Source organism: Aulonocara stuartgranti (genome assembly GCF_965226115.1).
Source record: "Aulonocara stuartgranti genome assembly, chromosome: 18".
Classification (NCBI taxonomy): Eukaryota; Metazoa; Chordata; class Actinopteri; order Cichliformes; family Cichlidae; genus Aulonocara; species Aulonocara stuartgranti.
The window spans coordinates 30,256,356-30,282,442 of record NC_138954.1 but is presented as its reverse complement, the minus strand read 5'-3'; the positions used below and the strand labels follow the sequence as shown (position 1 = coordinate 30,282,442).

Genomic DNA, 26,087 nt, shown 5'->3' with positions numbered 1-26,087 from the left:
CATACCAACTGTCAAGCACAGTGGTAGAGGGGTGAGGATTTAGGCTTGTTTTCCAGCCACTTCAGTCAGTGCAGATAATGAATCAATCATTACTCTGTATACCAAAGTATTCTGGAGAAAGATGTGAGGCCATCTGTCCAACAACTAAAGCTTGGCCCAAACAGGGTCATGCCATATAACAATGATTCCAAGCACACCAATAAATCTACAACACAATGACTAAAGAACAGAATCAACGGGTTGCAGTTGCCAAGTCAAAGTCCAGAACTCACTCCGATTGTGGGGGGGACCTTAAGAGAACTGCATAAAGTCAGAAGGAAAACTGATTACATCATGTTAATGTTGCTAGACATGGTTTTACAAGCTACTGAATCATAGGGTGTACTTAGTTTTTCACAGGACAGAGTCCTATGAAAACCTTTATTCGCACAACTTTTCATGTTTTCAGTGATAAGTCACATAGCTTGTAGCCCAACACACAGTACTGCAGTTACTGCAAGTAACAAAACAAGATATACCGCTGTAAGAAATCATGTAAGAAATAACTCCTGAGGTCAAGACTTGGGTTAAGTTAAAGTCTGAGAGCCTTTGTTGTGATGCCTACAATAACACACCTTGTTAAGTCTGTGTTAAGTCCCCATTTCAAGGTTTGTGACTCGATTGCATCATCTTTGCTCCCACCATCAAAGAATGATGTAATTTAAACCTAAACACAGTGTCTTGGGACATTTGCTGACCTGTTATTGTTTGGCATGACTTTAAAGACCATTCAACAATATAATAAAACTGTCCCTTGTAATAAAGCTAAAACATGTCCCTGTTGCCACAGTGTCCAAAATTGTATTGAGTTATAGCTAAATAAAAGCTAATGTTGCATTCAATATGTACAAATTTCAAACCAACTTCAATATTCCTTCCATTTTCCCCTACCGTCTATCCATTCATCACATCAAGAGGGAGAGCCCTCAATAGATCACACCCTGATGACCTTCTCCTTCCTCCCTTTTCTCCTCCCCTTCCCTCTACAGTCACTCCATCAGATCAATATGTAGAGTTCAGCATGGATCACACCAAACGTTAGTGTTTAAAATGTAACCAGCACCACTCCTTCCCATTTCCTCTGCCTCCCAGATCGATAGCAAGAACGCCGAGATGAATTCACCGCCTTCATCATCATGCAGTCAGTCTTGTCCGGATCGATAAAGGTTTGAAAATTAAAATCCTCATCACCTACATCATCATCTAGCCTGTCAACGATATAATTGTCAATATATTACCATATTTCTGAGCAGAAACAAGCATGGACATGAATATAAATCCAGATGGTGTAAAAAGCAGGAGATGAAGTGCTGAATGCACTGACATAATTCAATATCAAAGCTCTCTGTTAAAGAAATAAAGAAAGATGTTCACCTCTCAGTTTTTACACAGGGATTTTTATTTTAATTCAATGGAAACTTTTAGAGTCATAGCAAACCTTTGAAAATACCAGATGTTTTAGGTGAGCTGTGCTCAACATTTGGGGAATCTGACTGAAAGGTGGTGGCCTTTAAATAAAACTCTGAATTTCACTGACAAGATACCCACTCAGTGCAGTGACATTTTTATGGGCTCAAATTGTGGTCATAAATATTTTGTACTTGTAAATCAGTTTTGTACTTGTAAATCAGGATTTGTATGTGTAAAAAGAATTTGCGTGTGCGTAAAACAGATTTGTGTGTGGACTTAGCCAAAAAATACGTGGGAAACTCTGTACTCAAGTTTCAAGTTACAAGTACGAATTTTGACCCTGTTTTTCTTCCTTTCATCTGATTGGCCAATGTCATGTCAATCACAAATGTAACTATCCAATCAGAGAACAGCTGGGTTTGGCTGTCGGAGGGGCTCTTTTTTGAACTGCAGGTCCTTGAAGGGTAATACAGTTTGTAGCTGGAGGATCTCTATGTAAATATCCGATAGAAGCTAGGTCCCCTAACTTTCAGTAGCTGTTGAAAGGATAAAGTTGTGGTATATCAGTGGTTAGATTAGATTATTACTTTAGGCTTAGTTTAACACAAGGTCAGGGCTGACCCGGGACCATGGCTGTGAGTCACAGTGCGCAGCATAAAGGTCCTTTCACATCGGACGCAGCATGTGCTGCTAATGCTAACTGCTAACTAAAAGCCAAGGATCCAGAATTTGTTGCACTGGCTGCTGAGCTCTGTGGGTTTTTGCAGCAGCTCTACCTGTAATAGATGCACCTGCTCCTTGTCGGCTCTATCTCTGACTTTATGTCCTCTACAAGAGTTTGGTTTTTTTGAAGAAAAACCCTGGTTCTTCAAATATTCAATAAAAACATGTATGCTCATTCATAACGAAGAAAGCTTTGTAACTATCCCCACTAGTGAACACTGTCATTTCCACAACACTGCCCCCCACCCTAGGTGCACAGCGCTGTTGAAAAGGTTCCTGTATTAAGCATGTAAACCCGTGACACAAAAATCACCAAACTGAGACACCACAGACTGTTTTCCTTCGTGGTGATGAAGGAAAACGCTGGGCTGGCATGTAAAAGGGCATTTATTCCCTTCAAGGACCTGAAGCTCCATAAAGCACCCCTTCAATAGCCAAATCCAGCTGTTCTCTGATTGGAAAGTTAAATTTGTGATTGACATGACATTGGCCAATCAGATGAAAGGAAGAAAAACAGGGTCAAATTTCGTACTTGTAACTTGAAACTTGAGTGCAGAGTTTCCCACGTATTTTTTAACTAAGTCCACACACAAATCTGTTTTACACACACACAAATTCTTTTTACACATACAAATCTTTTTTACACACACACAAATTCTTTTTACACATACAAATTCTGATTTACAAGTACAAAACTGATTTACAAGTACAACATATTTATGACCACAATTTGAGCCCATACATTTAGAGAACAACATGTAAAGTGATTTCAGATGATGGAATTCATGGGCACGATCGAGAAGCCCGAGATGTCCGTACAAATGAAGAAAAAGTTACAAAATAAAACTTGGAGTAAAAAGAAGTAATTTCAATATTCACTTTGTTTTTTCAAACACAATGGCAAATGCGCTGCCGCAAAAACATTTACCTTTTTTTTTATACCAAACATATTTTGCGTCCTGTGAATGAACAAATATGCAATGTGCTCAGTCAGGCCTTATGAGCTACCCTGAGCTTGTTCTAACCTTCAGCACGACATACTGGCAAATCTCAGATGTCGTGTGCTATTTAATCTGTGTACAGTTGCTGCAAGCCACTTTGCAACCTGCCTTGCCCAATTCTTTAATGCTATTCAAGCAATTTCTGACTTACTCGGTAGTCTGTGATGCCCGCTCCGTTCTGTGTGTCTACCTGCTGCTTTCCTTTTGGTTTTCCACGTATGCATAAAAGGGTGAGGAGGTCACAGAACAACCGTACCACCAAATATAAATAACTTAGATGGAATCACAATCCAACTTTGACTTAAGTGATCCTGCCAGAACTACAGTTTTACCCAATGAACTTTGGTAATGGTACAGTGCTACTGAACTACAGCTGTGTTGGCTATATTAAAAGACTATAATACAAAGCTATATTAGCAATAGTGCACGTGTTACATGTTTAAAGTGAATTAGAAAGGAAATCCAGTCAGTCTGCTCTTGTGTGTGAATGTGTGTTTAAAGCACTTTGGATAATAGCTCCATATAAATGCAGCCATTTTCCATTTATTCTGATCATTATGTAAGAGGTGCAGCAGCCCCTCACAAAAGCCAAATAGCTAGCAATAACATGTAATATAATAATATGCATTTAAAAAAAAAGAAAAAAAGAGAAAATAAAATAAAAAGGAAGTAAATAATAAAATGCCCAACCCAGTTCATCTGTGTGTTAAGTACAACAAAAAAAAATATACTGGTTTCAATATTCCCTGGAGGTTTTTGAATGTAATTTGTAACAGGAATACAGTGCAGTGGGTGCAGAGCTGCTGAAAGCTGAGTCTGAGAAGCCTTATTGTGCCATTTGTAAAAATGTCTTATTTCTCCATATCCTGCACTGATGCAAAGATGACAAGCTCCCCATGAAGCACATTGTGTTTATAATTACAGTTAGAACTGGAACTCCTTGTCACGGCAAAGCTACGTTTACAGCAGAGTCTGCAGATTGGCTCTTTCCCCTCATCCTTCTGAGTGTGTCACCTTCTTCCCTCTTTATCACTTTTTTTCCTGATCATCTGTCCCCAAAATCCTTTTAATGCTTCGCAAATCCAATTCCCAATGATCTAAAAGTTTGAAAGCACATAGTTAGGTCTGTAGCTGCAGCAGTGCCTACGGCGCGGTGTGACAATGAAAAAGACATTAACTCTGCTTCTTAAGTACACGCAGCAACTACAGTATACATCTGTTCAGTCAGCCTCAGCAAAGTGCAGATTTGCCAATCGGACTCTGAGAATATAATATGTGCAAAATCGGCTGCAAATGAATCAGCCTAATTAATAAATGCATGCGACTATGCTGTGAGGGAAGACTACATATGTCATCCGTATGCACATATAGAGTTAAATAGCTGGGTGCACACAGCTATTACTGTTTGGACAGTCTGAATTAATAAATGAATACACAAGAGTAGGCACAGAAGTGCAGAATTTGAATACAAATTTCCACAACACGGTATGTCCAGTACTGATGAATCATCGATGATTCAAAAAAACTACAGGCTTTGATTTATTTTTTTATTTTTTTTAAAAGGAAAATCAAATATTATTTCATTCTCACATCTGATTGTTTGATAGGAACCATGTTCAGGCAGGCTGTTGAAAAAACAGACTGCAGTCACTGACAGGTATAAGCAGAATAACAGCTTTTAGTTCCCTATTTGATTTTTCTTCTTACCTAGCTTAAGCCCAACAATCTAAGCTAAACCAAGCTTACTTACCTTACAGTCATAACCCTCAAGCCTCACATTCTGACTCTCATCACTGTGCTGTTTTAAAACCGGATTCATCTGAATGAATTACACTGAACACTCGTTATAACTGACATCTCATATACAGGTGAGGCCTGCTTTATTGTCCTTTTGGGTCTAATGTGGACCATAACATAAAAAAAATCATGTTATATTGATTAAAATTTGAAAGTTTGATGCCATTTACTGAGATCATGGATCAATTTTCCATCTTGCTGGACATTAGGAAAAAAATGCTGTTTTTTTCTGCATTTTTAGACATAGAAGCTGTGTCCATCTTTTATATACAGTAAACATCAGAGCACTAAATACTGCCTGGCATCTCCGCCTGCCTCCGCCGTCTCTTTCTGCTTCCTCTTGATGAGATCTTTTGATGTTGAAAAGATGCATTTCTATCACACAGTTAGCATATCAAAGCAAACCAAATAACAGTTTACTCAGTAAATCCATGTTGTGCAACAACAAGAGGTGACTCCAGGACTTGAAAGTTTACTAAGGTAACTAGACTGAGAAAAAAATCAAATAGGCACTCTGGGAATTAATTGCCACCTAGTTCCATCCAAGCTTTGGGGAAATGTTTTTCTGTGATATAATCTGTTCATGATGCGATAAGGCCACTTTGTATTAATATTGTTTGTTTGAATTTGCTTTTGATTCTAAATGCACCTCATTTGTTTGATTTTAGTTTGGTTTTACCACAATTTGATTCCGGTCAGCTCAATTTTCAACACTTCTTGGAGTCACTTAGCCTGACTAATGACCAGAGAAATTCTGCAGCTTTCCATCACTGTAGACAGCTAATGCATGTCTACTCTTAAAAAGATTTAATAGCTCACTGTAGCTTTAACAAAATCTGATTTGCCAGTAGAACTATTAAGCTGAGGCTGTTTGATGAGAACAACTGTCTATTATAGCTGTTATTTTTGTAGTTTCTACTTTCAGACTCATCGGTTCACTTCCTAATGAAACTGTGTGTGTAAGCCTCCTTGTTTGACAAGGCTGATATTTACCTCTTAGACTTTCTGTAATGCTCTGTATAGCCAAAGTCCATTCTTCCGATTACCTCAAAGAGGAAAGACTTTTTCCCTCCTTCGGGTCTATTAGGGACCTTTCCTAGAAAGCAGTTTTTGAATGTAATAAAAACAGGCAGTAGCTCTTAGTGAAGCCTCTCCTCTTTGCAAACATCTCTGTTAGTGGATTTGTGCTGAGGGAGAGAGAGTCATACTGCTGTGAGTCTAAGCTGGCAGAGCCTTGACAGCTTCTGGGTAATGGGCGCTCACTGGGCTCGCCAGACAGGTCACATTTTCCCACCAGACGAGTGACAGTGGGTCTCACTGGGTGCTCTGGTTACAGCCAATACTTACACACACACGCGCGCACATACATACACACAAAAATGAACATGCACATGCGCGACACACATGCAGTTACCATTTAGCAGCCAAAAAAGCAAGTGGCCGTGCATGTGATTACCTGACAAATGTTGCAAATGAAACAGCCAAAAGCAAGTAGCCTGACATGGGAGGCGGCGATCCATAGTGGTGCCACCAGAGAGATGGTATCTGTAGCTACTGAGGGTATTCTCGCTGTCATAGGTCCACTTCGATGATTAGATAGAAAGATGGTGGCCAGGGAACAATGGGATAAATATAAAGAGGCCACTCTTGTATCCTAGAGTTTGTCCTACTTTGCTATATTTCAAGTTACAAGCTAAAGGATTCTTAAGATTAAGTAGCTGGGTAAGATACGATTCAAGCAGCCAGTCCAGTGTTGGTTTTAAAATGTACAAACACTCGGCCCTAAGCTAGTCCAGATCTGGCCGGTGACTTTGTTTTCATTTTGTACAACCAAGCCAAAGTAAAAACCGCTACAGGACACAAAATAATAACGCTGAAATGTACTGCTTGAGCAACAAAGCGCTGTTTGTATAGATCAGAAAGACAGCTGACAGCATGTCTGTGTAGGTTCTCAGTCATCCAGGACACGTTAGTCTTGAGGGCTTGAAAAGACAGTAACTGGACTTATTTAGGTTTGTGAAGATATTTTTCCTTCGTCCAGAAGGATTCCTCAGATGTGAAACAACTGATGGAGAGTCCCACGGAATTAAGGGTTAAATACACACCTAAAGAAGTTCAGGCGCCTTCTTTCCAAGCCCTCAAGACAGCTGACAGGTTGAAAAGAGCTGGAAAAGATGATGAGCGAAATGTAGACAGAACTAAAAAAAAATATGGAAGGACATAAACTGACATCAAAAACGGAGGTCAGAGGAGAAGAGATGATAAAAGTGAACACGAGGGAAAACATAATAGCAAGAGAAGATGAAGAACGAGAAGAGCAGCTCTCTCTAGAGCCAAAAATCGTGGGGAAAAACAGGGACCGAAGCTTTTTAAGTGCTGTGTATTCAATATTGAATATCTGCAACCAGAATTGCACTGAACGCTTCTACTGATTAGTTTTATCTACTCTAACTGTGGTCAAAAGAACTCTTTGCACAGACAAAAACACTGTCTCGGTTTGACTGAAAGAGTAACACACACACACTGTGGATTTGTACTTTTTGAAGCGATAAAGCAGCAGCATGTGTCGCAGCAGACACTGTGACCTGTGGTGACTGATTAAGACCGGAAAGAAAGGCAGAGCAGTAGAACTCATTAGCACCTCTGAAAGTCTTTATTTTCTGCAACACAACAGGAGCAGATTCCTGAACGGCCAGCCCTCCACAGCCATGTGGTCATTCTTAACACTCACTTTGATTTGAAGTTTTCTTTAGCGACTGTCTGCAAACAGAACTTCATCATACTGTAGCTTCCTGTTAGACATATCAAAGCCAAACATTCAAGACAAAGAGATTCAGGTGAAAAGACATCTGAAATAATCTATAAGATTAACAAAGAAATTTGTGACAAAAAACCTTTATTATTCTAGTATAGTTACATTTTTCTTTCATAATGTGTTGTTAACACAGGGTAAGCCCAAGAAAGGCCACGCTGAACACAGCCCCGTCCTCTATTGTTCTGCTGCTTTCTATCTTTCACCGCCATCAGCAAGATGTGTCTGAAAATTCTACACAGCTATTGTATTATCTTTGGTCATATCATATCTACTGTGCCTCAATCTATAAACTTGTGGTTTATCTGGGTGTAGAAACTAGAGTTGCTGCTGCTTTGGGAAAGACAATAAGATGGTCCGTGATGGATTTGTCCAACAAACTAATAGAAAGAGAGTAGCTCCACACATCTTGATGATATTACAGATTAGCTGGCTTCAGATAGAGTTATCCTACAAATAACACATTTTATTTTCCGCATAATTAGTTTCTAAGAGAGCGAGAGAGAGAGGGGGGGGGGGGGGGGGGGGGTGGAGGGTAATTGAGTTGATCTTCGTTATTTGGATAATTACGAGTTGAAAAGATATGACTAATCTAAAAAGCCTTAACTGTTTCTTTTTAATGCCCCTGATCATGAAGAAATTGTATAGCAGAAGGTTCTTTGTTTTTTTTTCACACAAGTATCAAATCAAGAATTAAACTTTAGAGTTGTACAGAGTTTGTAAAACTTAGTATGACCACTTTTACTCTTCAGCAAAGCTTAAACACTCTCAGGCAAGCTTTCCTGAAATCTCTTTAGGTGTTCCTCAGGAATATTTCTCCAGGCTTCTTAAAGGAGATTCAAAGATCTTCTTTGGATGTTTTTGCCTTTTGTTCTGTTCTCTGTAAAGATGATCCTACACTGCTTTAATAATATTGAGGTCTGAGCTCTGGGGAGGCCAATCCATGACTGATAGAGTTCCACTGTGTGTTTTTCTATGTAGGTATGCTTTTACTGCATATCATGCTGAAAAATAAATACTTAGCCAATCAGATGCTTTCCTAAAAGTACTGTATTGTGAATCAAATCACTTTTCTGCATTTATAATTCAATCAACTTTGACAAGATCCCCCAATAGCACTGGCTAAAATATCCAATATCCAAAGAAGAACTTCAAAAGTCTTTCAGAAAGCTATTCCTCAAAACTAGCTTAAAAAAATACAAGAAAGTCTGGTTTACTGGGAGCAAAAAAATAAATAAATGAGGTGTGACTCAAGATTTCTGCACAGTGCTGATCATCTGTACCAGACACTTGTCACACTTTATGCTACACAACTGAGAACAGTGGCTAGGTAATCTGGAACATGCAAAGTAAGAAAAGCTGAGACTGTTGCTAATATATAATATGACTTCTATACTGGGTGCTGTTTTAGCAACACATTGGTTTAGAACACACTGACTGTTAACAGCTACATTTTTCTTTAGCTATAATTACATATTCTAATTTGCCAAATGAGGCAAAGCAATCTGTGTCATGCTAACGTTAATCTAGCTAAACGAACAAATAGAAGAACAAAAGAACAAATAGAAGAAAGAAACAAAAAGTCAACAAGAACAAACGTTATGGATCAAAATGACAAACAATTAACGGCAAACGCTGCAACAGTTTGCATTTTTACGTTGTCTGCGCTGCTGATGTTAAATTAAAGTTTGTAGCTTACATACAGTTTCAATATGTTTCACCACAAATGCTACCAAGATGAATTCCTGTCCGTGTATTGTAGCTGCCGATTATATTTTGACTCCTCTGTTCTCTGGGACAAGCAGTGATGAATAAAACTATTTGGAACAGCAGCAATACTAATGTTTCAGAGGTAATTGAACAATAAATCCAACACGCTTTAGGCACTACAAACCTCCAGCATATTGCCGTGCTGGACTTGTGTGTTTTGCCAAACCATTTGTCCATTTAGTAATTACCCCGCAAGTCAAACAAAGTGGATGGCCTATAAAATGGAAGACAGTGTAATCCGGAGGACGCTCTGCCCCTCACTAAATAATAAACCCATCTAATCGAGTTTGCAAGACTGCAGCATTTATATCTGCGCGCGGCTGTGTGATGAAGTGGAAGACACGTCTTTCCGGACTCTGCACCTTTTCCCATCCCACGTTGCCGCCGTTGCAAATGCGGCCCTGTGACAGCGCAGAAGAGCTATACGTGCATCAGTTAATTAGACTTGTGAATGAGTCAGTTTTAGACCATCTTCCTGCTCTTTGTTGGTCCACCCCTTAAATTGAAATGAGAATTACAATACGGGCAGATGAGTAATTAGTCTGAGCCGGACGGAATCCCCACTCGCTTAACGGAATCAAAGAGAAGAAAAGATGATGGATTGTGCACGTCTATTTATGTGTGTGTGTGGGAGACAGAGTGAGAAAGAGAAATGAAGATGGAGGCTTTAATCGTGTTCCACTGTCCTGAGAGGAGGGCTAAGTGCATTATCACTATTGTGTCAGCAGTGCAGTTTTCACCTTGGGACCAGTATGGAATGTGTAGAATGTGTTCTTCAGGCTCAGAGCAGATATTGAAGCTGCCGTCTAAACTCAATCAGAGGCAGATAATATAACAATGCTTTATGTTTTTCGCCCGTGTTATCAAAAAATATATAAATAAATAAAGGAACAAGACGGCCCCGCACAGCACAGTGGACTCTGACAGTGGAACATCCTTTAGAAAGACCAAAAATAAATAATGCTGCAAAATGATTTTGCTGTCTCGGGTGCAGTGAGGAATTATTAAAAATATCAGGTTTACACAGCAAATTCAAAAGTGTTAAATTTTTTGGTGTTAATAGTCTCCTTGCAAAAGTAGAGTTAATTTTACTCTAAGTAGAGTCACATTCTTTTAATGTAACTCTGAGGTGTAAAATGATAGTAGTTAAAATCGAGTGTTAAAAATGAGTGTTTCTCTGTCAAATCTGGAGGTGTTAAAATGGAAACATTAACTCTTGACCTCTTAACTCTGAACTCCTAGAGGGGCTATGACACCAACAGAGTAAATTCACAGACTCCGCCCCCAGCACGACTCCAATCGAAGCTGAAGTGAAGCCGTTTCAGAACATTTTGCTCTACATATTTGAGTTGTTTGCCATGCTTGGTAAGTCATTTTTTCAAAGATTGTTTCAATTATTATTAGCTTTTACTTCTGTGGCTCTTTGGAGTTGAGACAAAGCTGTGTGAAAGGCATTAGCCATGTTGCTCGCTGATAGCATAATATTCTGTTTTAGCTAGCTGAAAGGTATTGTTTGCGGGCAAATACCACAGCCTTGAAAAAAAGCTTGCATGTGAATGTTCAGTCAAACTTTTGGTCAAATACACCTAAAACAATGTCTAGAATGTGAAATGTTGGTATAATGGTGCTACTTGAAGCCTGAAAACGATCGCCCATAAAAAAAAAAAAACGAGCAAACAGCAGTAGCTGACGTCCTGACTGGGTTCTACGTTAGCATTTAGATCCCTCCAGAGTTTTGTGCACACGGTTTAGGTAAAAATGAAAAAGGTTGAGGTTTTACATTTAGTTCAGTATTACCTGGTGCCTGTGTCCTTGTCTTTTGGGAAAATACTTTACACAAGTAATGGCTCAAAGAGGATTCCTTTTTTTTTACTGTGCTGCAATCGTTTACTGGATTATTTGTGCCATTAATTAGTGTCAACTAATTTTTATTCGATCTCCGCACAGGATATGCTTGTGAAGATGGAATATGGGGGAGAGCAGAAGTGCGTTGAAGTTCCACAAAGTGATGAATGAAGGACATGCATATTGTATTGAAGAAATAAGTGATGAGAACGCTGTTATTTGCATTTACCATGTCAGACCTTTTGATAAACAAAATTCTAATGAAAGTGAGAACATGTATACTGTTAGATCTTTCAGAAAATGTTTTGAAATTGTGGTGCACAGTTCAGAATAAATGTTTTTCAAAAACCATTGCATCTTTTTAGTAAATGTTTATTTCCAAAAGAAATTTCTAGAAGTTCAGAACAGTAAAATTCCCGCTTTTTAGAATGAATTAGAAGATAACTCTTACGTAGTTAAACTAAAATACTCTTTGAGAGTTAATATATAAACTCTTAACACCAAGTGTTAAATTATCAACTCCAGACAGATTTGGTGTTTAACACTAAATCAGAGTTAACGTACCAACTCTCCAAAAAGAGTTAAATTAACACTCTCTGGTGTGGACCCATATAGACACTTTAATAGTGTTGAAATCAAATCCGACAGTGTTAATTTGGACATGCTGGATTTGCTGTGTATAAGCAATGTTACCTCTAAGCCAGCGGTCCCCAACCTCTTTTGCGCCACGGACCGGTTTATGCCCGACATTATTTTCACGGACCGGCCTTTAAGGTGTCGCGGATAAATACAACAAAACAAAAATAGTACCGGTACCGAAAAAAAGAAGATTTATTCATAACACACGTGAAAAGACCCAGGAAAACCGAGTTAACAATAAAAACAATAACAAAATAACGCTGAAAACCGATAAAAACCCTGAAAAAAATACATTTCACACCTGAGCCTCAACTCTCGCGGCCCGGTACCAAACGACTCACGGACCGGTACCCGGGGGTTGGGGACCGCTGCTCTAAGCTGCGCGCATGCGCAATTGTGCACTGCTGGCTCGGTCTCTGATCACAGAAAATCTGCGTTGCGCACACAAAAAAAATCTAACCTGAATTGAAATTAAAATTAATACTTAGTCAGTAAGTGACTGGCTGCTCCCGTATGGGATTAGAACAATGCCGCCTTATCCCATAGTCCAGCCAATAATGCGATTCACATTCGTATATACGCAGCTAATCAACGTCGTGGGCATGCTGTTTTAGCTAGCAAAGCGGCGTTGCTGATGTGGAGTGAAGCCACGTTTCCTATTGGTTGAAAAATGTACTATGCGGACCAATCAAAAAATGATATGGCAACATGGCATTTAGTTGTTTAGGAAGGGGGGGAGTTTTAGGTGACAGCGGTGTTTTGAGATTTGAGAGATTTGGGACATTTAGCGCAAATCTTGTGTAGTTAGTGTGTAGCAGAGGTGTGGACTCGAGTCACATGACTTGGACTCGAGTCAGACTCGAGTCATTAATTTTATGACTTTAGACTTGACTTGAAAAAATGTTCTGTGACTTGACTTGGACTTTTACACCAATGACCTGAGACTTGAATTGGACTTGAACCGGTTTACTTGAAAAGACTTGATATTTCACCCCAAATATAAAATTTAACATGCATATTATATAGAGATTGAAAATGTGACGTCATTCAGGGGTAAACAGCAAAGGATTCTGGGAACTCGTGGCAAGCGGTACTAGCGCACACAGGCTTTCAATTGAAATCAGTCACACAGCGATAAAAAGAAACACAAAAATGTCAAGAAGCTGTTGTATTATTAACTGCAATAGCCGGTTGCATGACAGCCACGGGAAGCCGACGGGTAAAGAGATCGGTTGTTATCGGATTACGTCATTGAAGAGAAATTGTTCGAGCCATGTTTCCGAAGTAACAAAGACGCGACGGATGGCCTGGATTGCAGCCATTCAAAGATCAAATGTAACGTCCCGGAACACTCCAGCTCATAGGTTAGTCTGCTCCAAGCATTTACACGAAGGTCAGTGTTTTTTAGTAGTTAACACGTCATTTTCATAACATAATTTGTGATATAGGTTACAAGCAAGTCTGGCGCTGAACAGAAATTGTCGCGCTATACTCCTTTGTTTATTGTGCATAAATAGTGAATTGTCCTGACACAATATTGCGTTTCGCCTCTGTTATTATGGTACATTGAAAAAAACATATACTTTTGTTCACAGGGTAAAACAGGTTTTTTGTATCACTAATTGCCCAGTACGATTACAGCATACAGTATTATTGTCACTGCTACATTTCTGTGATGCTACCAGAAATTATTTCCACTGCTAATTAATTACCGTTGAGCTCAAAGGTCCTATTAATAAACGGTTAAGGAATGTGTATTTATGAAGACAATTTGTGAGACTGGTAAATTTATGATACGTACGATGGTCTTTCGTTCTACACAGTGCATTTCAAGGTCCTGTACCCATCTGTCGGTAAACTGTACCTGGGCTTGTTGCAGTGACCTGAAGTTACTAAACTTCATGAGTGTGTGCACTCACTCCAAGAACCATATAATTATAAATATGCATATAAATATGCTACGATGAGATAGCTGACTTCATCTAACTAGCAAATGTTGTCCAGGCTACGTTGGTGATACAGTTTTTTTTAATGTGTATGATATTTTTGTCATGCGATTTTAAAGCCAGTCCTACAAGCGCATCCAAGAATAACATGCAGCTTATCTCAGAACTGTCGGTGAAAATTATTCTTGGAGCTAGGTTTAATTGAGCTGCATTTTAAAGAGGTCCAATTTCACAATTTGTGTATATTTTCTAAGTTCACTATTTTGTCATGTGTTGAGAAAAACACAGATTTTAAAATTACATGGTCTAATATTTACATTTAGCATAACTGCAACATTATTTTTTCGTTTTTGTTTTTTTTTAAGACTCGAAAGGACTTGAAATTCAAAGTTTCAGACTTGTGACTTGACTCGGACTTTTACACCAGTGACTTGAGACTCGACTCTGACTTGCCTGACATTACTTGAGACTTGACTTGAGACTTGAGGATAAAGACTTGAGACTTACTTGAGACTTGCAAAACAATGACTTGGTCCCACCTCTGGTATGTAGTGTAGTCAATAGTTTTGTTGAGTGTGTCAAAACCATGAGGCGACTGCTGAATGTTACAGGTGTTACAGGAGTCACACATCTCCTGTTGTCAGGCCTGCAGGTATCAGGCTGTTGTTCTTCTTTATCTCATAGTGGACAGAAATTATTTTTTGGAGTGGCACAAATAATTTGTGTGGCATCAAATTTGCAGAACAGCTGATTGTTCTGTAAATAGTTTGAAATGTTTATTTGAAAAAACGCCTTGGTTGCATTTTTAGGTAAACAGCTGCAAAAACTTTGTTGTTTGCATAACTCAGTTACTTTTTTGAAGAAGTAACTATATAATTCATTTCCTTTAGAGCTTTATTTAAAAAAAAAAAAAAAGAAAGTTGTGTTTTCAAAATTGGAGTTCAAGTTTCAACTTCCAATAGTGTTAACATACTACACAGGTCATGAACAAGATTTTTTTTAATTTTCATTGTAAGTGGGCTAAAGCACTTAATTAAAAGTAGTCTAACATAAATGTAAATGCTGTAATTTGATTATTTTAATAAACCATGTAACTTGGATGGATTCGATGCTGGCGAGACCACAGTGCACACGTCTGCTGTCGCTCACAGTGGTCCAAGGGATCGCTCAGAGAGTTTGTGTGTTCGCTCAGACACATGAAAAATTAGAGGGAACATTGCTTATAAGGGTTACAAAATTCTTCATATTTGAGCGTCCATTATAACGCCTTTGAACGTTAGTCAGGTCACATAATCGCATCGCGTCTACATTACCTCTCTTGAAATGATGTGTCAATTTGGCATTAGATTTCTTTCAAATTCAAATCCTTCCAGGGAAATGAGATCGTTTCTCACGCATAACTCTCAGCATCAAGGCACAGCGAGTAGTTAATGTGCAGTTAAAAGCTTCAGGAATGCAACTCGAGCCCGTCAATAAACGTTAAGCCTGCCAGTAAGGTTTTGACAGCACATCTAGAGTTAGGTTCATTAATGGTCTCAAGCTTTTTTTATATACTTCTCCTTAAAATGACTCTGAACTGAGCAACATGTGTTTTACACCATCACAGCCTAATTGCTCCATGTCTTTGTCACCTCCCTGTTGTTATTCTGTGCACTTAATATGAACAGCTGAAAAAGACTAAGAGGCGACAATGGTGAACATGTGTTCTTTACATGGGTTCAGCTAAGGGGATCGTAATTACTAAACGTGTAAAAACCTGATAGCAATTCTCGTGTTGTTAAATAACACAAGCAAGCAAAGCTATCATTTCCTATAAAAGGTGTTTAGGAGGCAAAAGGGAAAAATTGTTTAAACTAAATTTTAATTAGTAGAGCATCAGGAACATTTCCTAGTCAAAATATAGTGCATTTAAAAACCCAATGATTTTTTTCACTAATAAATGAGCCTAGCCTAGTTGACTGCCTTGAGTTGTGCTGTTTCAAAGCTGTACTAATCAATATTTTCATAATACAAACAGGTGAAATATCCAAGTGTAGTTGGGAAGGGATTGTGAATATAGATCCGCAGTAAATTACTGACAGTGGGCACTCAGCATCTTAGTCTGTTTGGTTTTGATGTCTACGGTTCTGCAGCACCTCAATAAAAGCTGAACCCTTGTCGGTTTGCTGGTCTGAAGCAGTCAGGTGTGTGTTAACACAATGCCAAGGAGGAAAGACATCTGCATCATTGCTACCCATCAATCTGGGAAACATTATAAAGTCATTTCCATACAAAAAGTTCAAGTCAACTGGAAAACATTCAAGACTGTTGCCAGTCTTCCCAGAAGTTGACGTCACAGCAAACTCCAAGGTCAGACCGTGCAACGCTCCGAGAAAGTGGAAAAAAGCCCAAGAGCTACACCGTAGACTCTACAGGCCTCAGTTAGCAAGTTAAATGTTAAAGTTTATGATAGAAAATTAAAAAAAGAGTGAACAAGTATGACTTGTTTGGAGGGGTTGCTGAGTTCTACATGCTACTGAATCACAAGGTACACTTAATTTTACACAGGACTGCTTCTCGAACTGGAAGGTTGTTTTTTTTTCTTCTTTACCCTCATAAATAAAACCTTAGAACTGAGAGAGGGTGCACAAGTATGACTTAAATGGTTTTGATGCATTCTCAATCATCCAGGTAAGAAAACCTCCAAGAGGTTATTCTGTTCATCTGGACGTAGCATTTTCAGTGGGAGAAACGTTTCGTCACTCATCCAAGTGACTTCTTCAGTCTCCTTCTTCAGAGACTCAAGAAGTCACTTGGATGAGTGACAAACAATACAATGAGTGCTACATACAACAGCATTTATGAAATATTAGCAACAATCGCTTAAACTAAGATGCATGGAGATAATAAGAGTAATATATTAAAGAGCAATTTATAGAGTAAATTATTAATGTTTACTGGCAAGTTAGGTATAAAAAAATCCAGATAAATGCTAATGTTTCTTAGCGACTAGCTGAAGTATAATTAGTTATTTTTAAGCTATCATTTTGGCTATAGTCAATATGTAAACACTGATTTTTACTGTCTGTTCTGCTCCTTCTATTGGTGCCTTAAATATAAATGTCAGCTAGAATGTAACTATCTATCTAGGTACTGTAATAATGCTCCCTGCATTATTTAAATGCTATAATCTAATGAGATACAAGCTCACTTAAAGTGAGCTTTTAAAAATAATAATAATATGTAATCTAATTACTGCTGCACTGTGCACACTACTCGACTGCACTATAACAAACCTGAAACATCACATCAGCACATCTCTGTGTATGTTTAAACTGGGTAAAAGAAAGCAAGCAACATTGGGTGCAGCGCTGCTCTCTCCGAGTTCAAAAGCAAATCACTACAGCGCGGTTACCAGCACACCGATGAATTTTGGACACGAATCAAGGAGTGTTTCTCTAATGCGAGCAGCTGTATAGCTAGTCACCTGCGAGAGTACAGCTGACACACACAGGTAGAGTGTACAGAAGATAACCTGACAGGTGTTGGACACACAAACACGTTCACACGCACACACCTGATGCTAGTCATGCTTCCAGTCTCAGAGCCAAGCTTGCATCTCTCCAGCTGACTGGCGACAATCTGTCGTTCGGCTTCCAGCTCCCTGGTCAGACGTTCAAACTGCAGCTCCTAGAAAGAGAAAGAGACGGGGAGGGAGAGCAAGAATGTGTCAAAACAATCTGTCTATTTATTTACTGTCACGTTTACAGTCATCCTGAGCATTAGTTTGGCTGCGTTCTCGCTGACACATTTTTAATTGTTGTGAAATGGACTCCGCAGTCTGTGGTGGGAAAACAGGCCAGATATCGCTGCGTCTGCCAAGTTTCACACTGCCAGATATTCACAGAGAAGAGTTTGACATGTTGCAAAACTGTGACACCAAACTCAAACCATCACAAATGTGACATTTGCTATTGTGCCACTGAGGAAAGTCATGGAACAGCAGAAGGTTTTGGGGGAGAAGAATTCTGCTATTTTTGACATATAGTGTCAAAAAAGTTGTAAGCATTACTCTAATACTTGGCTCATCTATGCACTGACACCCGATGGATTTATACCCTGCTGGTAGGCATATGCTGGTTGATATTAATGGAGTGGTGGGAAAAAAGTTGTCAGTCACATCTCACAAAAAAAACATTCATTCCCCCCTCCCCGCCCCCAATTGTTCTAGGATAACAGACAAGAAGGACAGCCCTAACTGTCCAGCCAGTGTGACGAAGAACTTCAGCTGCAAGAACATCCCTGGGGAAATGCATGTACCATGTTAAAGCTCTGCACATATGTATCTATGAGGAAATTGTGAATTCCCGCATACTCTAAAAATATGAATATGAAGAAATGGGCCCATTGAGATAAACAGCTGGTGACACCAATTCTCCAGTGGAGTGACATTACACCACTGCAGAAGAGATTGCAGCAAAATGATCCAGTCCAAAGAGCAACAAAGAGGATGTGGAAAACATGATGGACATAATTTAGTATGTTTTATGTATTTAATTGGATGGTTTTCTATCTTTCCGGCAGACCAGGAGGTTCAATGTTTTTTTTTTTAAAGGCCGTGCTTAATGGTTATTTCCACTGCAATTGCGTCACATTAGCTACGTTCACACTGCAGGTCTTAATGCTTAATTCAGATTTTTGGATCAAATCCGATTTTTTTGTCTGCTCGTTCACACTACAAATAAAATGCGACAGTAAACGCGCTCTAGTGTGAACCCTCAAAGCGGCCCGCATGCGCAGAAGAAGACGTCACACACAACGCGCTCTGTTTAGACCCAGAGTAAACAATGGCTGTATCCCAATTCAGGGTCTGCAGCCTTAAAGTACGCAGCCTCAACGATCCTCAAGGGCCGCGTACTCAAAGACCGCTAAGGCCGGAAGTGCGAGGCTTGTGAAATGGGACGGTCTAGCCTCCGTCGCGCTGCCCAGGTTGCCTAGCAACCATGATACTAACAGTTGGAAACGTGTCATACAGCTTTGTTTGACAGACATGAAGGAGAAAATCTTTTGTTCATTTGTTTGTTTCTTTCTACATGAGCTTTGATCATTCTCTGTAAGATTAAGGTCAGCTATTAAACGGCGTATATTTTAAAGTAAAGGCCTTAAAACCAAGTTAGTACAAACGTCACTAATGTCACATAACTTTGCCGACATGTTGCCAACAGTAATTTTTAATGTTCTTCGTTATTAAACATTTGCACATAAATAAGTGACATAATATTCTGTACTTAATTAAAGTTTACTCTTCGGCCGCCCCTCATCCGCCGTTTTTTTTCGGCAAAATTATTCACACCCACCGCCGCGCTATGCATTCTGGGATATGTTGGGCCACGAAGTCTACACTGCCACAGCCTTAAAATTCAGGGAAATGAAGGACGCATTTCAGGGCCGCATTTCGAGCAGCCTTTGAATTGGGACAGGCTTCGGCGCGCCGCTGTGACGTAATCGGCCTTGAAATGCGTACTTTAAGGCTGCAGACCCTGAATTGGGATACAGCCCCTATTGTTTGACTGATGGCCCTTAATATAAAGACTTCGGACTTTACATTTCCCAATTTTTGCTTTAAGTTATTTTGTTATTTACATAATAATGTAAATAATCTAATAACTATCCTTATTGCTGTTTTAGAGAGGAGCGGCGCTTCAAAGGATAGTAGCAGATTTCTGTCAGAATCTGCAGATTATACAGTATAAATAAAATGTTCACGTTTCTCCAACGTTGTCTTCCCAACAGTTTCACTGACATCTACGCTGGATGGCCAGGAAGCGTTCGCAATGTCTTATCGGGTGCTTCTCCGGAGCTGATAATTGGCGTCTGTCTTGTGTCAGTGACGTAAAAGACAGATTTAATGCAACTTGACCATTCAAACAGCAGTCGCTTTCTAAAACATCGGATATGTATCGGATTCAGTACAACATACGAAAGTACGGAGCCCCGCAGGGGACATGGGAGAGAAAAAAAATTAGGGAGAAAAAAAAAATTAGGGAGAAAAAAAAAAAAATTAAGACGGACTTTTGCGAGATCTCGCAAAAGTATTAGCCGCATTCTTCGGAGGCCGCCAGCTCGAAGCAGACCGGGAGGTCGAGGCACGATGTGCCGGGAAAGCGGTGTTCCTCCCGGCTGTAGTAGGTCTCAACCTCCCGTTAGCTTCGAGCTAGTGGCCGCCAGCTCGAAGCCAACCAGGAGGTCGAGGCACGATGTGCCGGGAAAGCGGTGTTCCTCCCGGCTGTAGTAGGTCTCGACCTCCCGTTAGCTTCGAGCTAGTGGGTGTCAGATCTCCAAAAACGTCGGAGCACTTTTGCAAATATGTGATGTCTTGTAAACCGAGCAGGTATCTGACGTTTACACAACTACATTCACGCCTCAAAATATCTTAAAAGTGTATTTTGTGACCCAGAAAGAGTAATATTACAACTAAGTAGCTGCCGCCATTGTTGGAATTCAACTTTCGCGAGAAAGTTTTGCGAGATCTCGCAAAAGTCCATCTTAATTTTTTTTTTCTCCCTAATTTTTTTTTCTCCCATGTCCCCTGCGGGGCTCCGTACGAAAGTGACCCAGATCGGATTTGAAAATATCGGATTTGTGCCGTTCACACTGTCACACCATGAACGGATATGGGTCGCATAGGGTAAAAAAAACGGATTTGATGCGCAGTGTGAACGTAGCCATTTTGCTATTACTGTTTTTATTCTGATGTTGCCACAAGTAACACACATACACACTTACATGCATTAGTTGTGTGCAAGCTGGCCTCATAATGGATGTATCACATATTATATCATCTGAACTGACTAGTAGGTCTTTGGTCATTAGCATGCGAGCCTCTCTTGAAGGGGGACCTAGTAATGCTAATTTGTCAGCTAATGCTAGCTAGCTTGGTTAGCAAGCAGCAACATACACACATGTCAGCTAATTAGCTAACTGTCTAAGAAAATACCAGAATTTCGCTCACCAAAATTGAAGCACAAGCTTTTTGGACAGTCTGTACCACACAGCAAGCCATTGAACTAGTCAGATAACCTTTTAAAAATGACAAGAGTTTGCGGTTTGCTGAGTTTCAAGTCTGTATTTGTATTTTTGGCTTCTACAACAGTAGCTTTGTGTCATTCAGCCTTGAAACCCATTTTATTTTCTTTGTCCTCGCTTAAGGTAAAGTTTCTTTTCATCGGCTTACACCAGGTTTAAACAGCAACTGGGTGGGGTGTCTGTCCTGACATGGTGATATTAGAGACAGCTCCAAATCCAGGAGCAGAAATATTGTTTAATATTTATAGGACTCTGAAGTGTGAGCCTTGGCTCACAGAGAGTCCAGCATTCTAAGAGTATATGTGTCACAAAATAAGGAAAAATGTAATAAATTGTACTTTTCGCTGTTCCTTTATTTGACAAGGGATCGCCACAGCAGATACTTTGGTATATCTGATATGGCGGATACCCTTTCTGATGCCTGCTCAACCTCTTTAATGAGAGTAAAAAGAGGAACGTCACCACACAAAGTCAAAGCTGGAGCTGTTTAAAACTGTCCAGTAGAGGTGTCAGTAGTATGCTTGTACACTGGTGTTTTAAAATATTTGGTTATTATGACTTTCAGCATTGAGAACCAGAACACTGCAGTCCTGTGCAGACAGAAAATATCTTGCTAGTTAAGCAGACTTGACAGCCATGGCACAGATCATGAAGAATACTCTATTAGGGTAATATTTCACTGCCTGGTTTTATAACGCATGGATATTGACTGCTAATAGCAGCAACTAAAATATACAATACAAATTGTCAAAAAATGAACTTGAGTTATATTTTATATCTAAACTCAATGTATATGTTTGGTTTAGGACGCTGGTATCTGTTCAAGGCTTGGATGGCAGCTTAGTGAAACCTATAAGCTCCATTTTAAAAAGTCAAAAAGTTTTCATAAATCACGCGTACGTGCCATTTAAGAGCAAATCTTTTCATTTGGGTGGCTCTTGATAGAGACCTTTTCTTAGGCTTAATTTATGCGTGATGAATAACCACTAATTAGCTGATGTGCCAACAAGCAAGCAGCTGATTAGGATATTTGTGTCTGCTGCTGTGATCATTATAGCTGATTAAATAAACAAAATTTACCAATTTGTGCGAAAGAAATAAAACAAGAAAGATCAAATTGTTTTGCTGAATCACTCAAATCAAGTGGAGAAGGCACATCAGCGCTCAGCCACTGCAGTGCTGGTTTCAAAGGTATGGTTTGGATCTTTAAATGGCTTTCTGACAGTCCTTTGGCTGGTTCGAGATAATAAAAGTGACATAATTACAATAAGTCACGCCAGACCACAGGATACAATCAATCACTGTTTCCAAGGCAGCGTTTAAATAAAGACGAGCTATTATGAAAGAAATATGCACTCATCAACAAAGGAAGGAAGTGAAGAGAGTGATACAAGCGCACGTACAGAGCCTATTTCTCAGATCCTTTAAGGTTTACAGTTTTCCATCACCATCATTAACCTTAATTAATCCCCCCCCCCCCCCCCCCTTTTTTTTTTTTGGTCAGGCTGTGAACCTGGCGGCTGTTGCCTGATGACTAAGACCCTGTGCAGGTAACGACCAACGTTCTGTGCAAAGGTCGTTGTTTGCAGCCCGACTACAAATGCAGATGAATGCAGCTAATAAAAAGCTTAATCATCATCAGACGATAGCTGATTGTTTTCAGATTGCATTTTGGGAAATGCATTCCTCTTGTGGTTTCCACACTCAGTGTTTGGCTGCACATAACCAAACTCACTCAAATGTGACTGATCAGCACTCTGACTGTGCAAACTGAAACCTGAAAGCTTCCGGGACCAAAATGTTCAGCCCTCGTCAGCAAATCCATCATATTCATATGCAAATATCTGTTTACAGGGATTTTTTTCCATCAGTCACCACACAGTACTATAGGAATACGTGGCTCCTTGATTAAATCCACCCATACTTAATTAAATTCAGACAATGCATTTAGTAAAGGCACACACTTCTTTACATGCAGTCTTATAGTTGATGGTGCATGTCAGAGTGGATTGGTCTGTCTCAGGGCACAAATGTAGTGAAGGTGACAGTGCCCAAGAGTATAGGTTCATCATTCTCAAATGGAAGAACTTCCTAAATCTGGCAGTCAAACTGAGTAAAACTGTTAGATAACTGTTAGTGCAGCACTTCTCCAATCAGGCTTTGAAGGAAGAGTGGCCGGAGGGAAGCAATTCCTCACTAACAGGTACAAGACAGCCCACTGGTGGTTTGTCAAAAGGCAGCTGATTGGGCTCTTGGGCTATAACAAGAAAAATCCTCTGCCCTGATGAAATAAAAATTGAACTGTTCCACCATAGCTCCCATTGCCATGTGTGGAGAGAGCCGGGTAGGGAGAATCACCTTATTAATGCCATCGATACAGTCGCTCAAAGTGGTGGTTAGGCAGCATCGTGCTGTAGGGATGTTTTTCCTGTGACAGAGACTGCAAGAGACCCTTCGGAATAAATACAGAATAATCCCGAGTGAAAACCGTTTTCAGAGGGCTCAGGATACCAAGCTAAGCAGAAGGTTTATATTTCAAGAAGACATTGAAACAAAGCACATCACAGAGAAAACACAAGAGTTGCTTTGGATAACACTGTGAAAATCCTGGAGTTTTGCAGGCACAATCCAGACCTGATGCCAGGAGCAGCTCGGGAGACCTGAAAGCGGCCGAGCACCAACACTCTCATTCCAACCCGGCTGAGCTTAAAGGATTCTGCTGAGAAGAATGGCAGAAACCCCTGAAAGAAAGGATCATTCCCAAGAAAACTTGAGGCTGTTATTGCTTCCAAAGGGGCCTTAACCAAGACAAGGACCTGAATACTTATAAAAACTGCACATCTCAGACTTAACACACTCCAAAAACCTGTTTTTTGTTTTGTTGTTGTTTAGTACGTGTGTATGATGCCTCAAAAAAAATCCATCTTAAGATGAGTGTGAATCATAACAAAACTCAAAAAAACAATCCTATAAGGGGGAAGAAAGAAAAATAGCACCCTCTAAAAACTCAATAAGTTTCATTTTGCTTACACAATAACTCAAAAAAAGACCCAGGTGGAGTGCCCAGCAAAATTAAGTTATACAGATTCAGAAAACAAATGCATATCATTAAAAGAGAATAAAAACCAGTCTGCACCCAATGCAGCTTAATATTAGCGTTGCCATTTTTAATGACCTAAAAAAAAGCTTGAAAAGGAACATTAATGCTATTTATAGTGCTAACACAATGCGTATTTTATGGCTAAGAGTAGTGATGGAGAACATAGTGCTGGACTGTGGGAGCGTAAATGCCTAAGATGCCTGAGGCAACTCTAGGCTTGCCACCATAATGATACAATTTGATTATAATGAATCATTAATGTAATAACTTAACAAATCAAATTGCAAATTTCACTGTAATTACGCAACATCTTATTATTAATGGCAACTGGCCAGACATACAGGCGCACACACCAGCATAGAGAAACATATGTGACACAGACACACACACAGGCATACAATGATAATTAAATACATCTGTAAGGATTCTGCAAGTGAGGACACAAACGTTGCACACATCAGTGGGGACATGCTGCTGTGCCTTTGTGCTGGTATCAAGACAAACCAGGCTCAGGGAGGGACAGCCATCTGAGTGATGAGAGGACAAAAAAAATAAAACAAAAATAAAATGAAACAAAAAAAACCCCCAAACAAACAAAAAAACACACTGTGGAAGAAAGACAGATAAATAAATATTAACTAATCAACATTACACCATTTTAATACCATTCAAACTATTCAATGAACCCTTGTGCATGGTGGATGGGGCTGTGGGATTAATGTTGATCGCTATATGTATTTGCAGTGACCCTTCCCTTCAAGAGGACAAGCAAGGTCCAGTAAAATCCCCCAAACTCAGCCCCTCCACAAAGCCATGAATTTTCTTCTCTTAACTTTGTCACCCGTGTCCGTGTTCTGCAGTCAAACCAGAAGACGTGACAAAGTGCAGCTTCTGAAAGCATTTTGTGAAGCAGAAAGTCTGGATGTTAACATCCACAGTGTGAGAACAGTTCGACATGCTTCACTGTTTGCACACTTTCAACATTTTCACACAGCACTCGGGATAAAAATATAGCTGCTCAACAGAACCCAATTAATCAGTCATATTTGAGAGAAAACTAAGAAGCCACACATGCACGTAATTTTAGCCCTTTAGCCTAAAATCAATCATCATAGTATCTGTTGAAGTTTTAGCAAGCAGCCAATCCCTCACCAGAAGCACACTGATGCTTTCAGCGTCTGTGATCTCATGATCCCATTGAAGATAAAAAGCTATAGTCTTCTGATGCCAGTGAGCTGCATTTCTTATTTACATCTCAAACACCACTCCACACATGGAAACTGCACGTTTCTCCCTGTGCGATCTGACTTTTTACGCAGCCAAATCAATCTAAACCCCCATAATCAGCTGATGCAACGAAAGGAACAGCGAGAGAGAGAGAAAGAAAAAAAACACAACCTACTTTGAGGCAAAGTCTCTGTAGCAGATGAGGAAAAAAGTGTTTTTTGTTGTTTTGCACAGAGTACACACCAGCAGACTAACAGGCTGACTAACCAGCTCCATTGTGAGCTGTGAGAATTCAGATGCAAGTCTTCTCAGAAACAGCCAAACAAAAGCGATCACTCCCTCCTTTTTCTACCCGCCCTCCACTCCTCGCCCCCTCCGATCTCTGCTCCCTCCAATTCACGGCTGAGGGGCAGACACCTGTTACTGCAGAGCAAGAGGAAGGGACTGTGATGGAATTTAATGCTGGAAAGAAGAACTGGTGAAGGAGTTGCATAAAAAAATAAGCAACGCAGACACGTACCTTCACATGGACCATACTTCACAAAGAGACAAAATCACAGAATATCCCGCTTTGCTTTGCTCCTGTCTAGTCGAAAAGCGACAACAGTGCTCCCTCTCCCTCCTCCAAACACTCATCTGTCCTGGGTCAAACCAAGTGATAGAGAGATAAAATAGAAAGACATAGAGCGAGAGCGTGCGCGTGAGAGAGAGAG

General features: G+C 39.8%; 1 protein-coding gene and 1 long non-coding RNA gene across 5 annotated transcripts in view; one reads left to right on the top strand and one right to left on the bottom strand.

The window, feature by feature from the left end:
- The window catches only part of ctnnd2b (catenin (cadherin-associated protein), delta 2b), a 191,990-nt gene that overhangs the window by 136,363 nt on the left and 29,540 nt on the right, over positions 1-26,087 (bottom strand). For all 4 annotated transcript variants that reach the window (XM_082512621.1, XM_082512623.1, XM_082512622.1 and 1 more), the window contains exon 3: positions 17,539-17,651. In XM_082512621.1, the coding sequence (XP_082368747.1) occupies positions 17,539-17,651 (113 nt within the window). The remainder of the gene's footprint in view (positions 1-17,538; positions 17,652-26,087) is intronic.
- LOC309693448 lies at positions 10,409-11,748 on the top strand. Its single transcript, XR_014272646.1, has 2 exons — positions 10,409-10,917; positions 11,500-11,748. It is a non-coding gene; the product is annotated as an uncharacterized lncRNA (long non-coding RNA).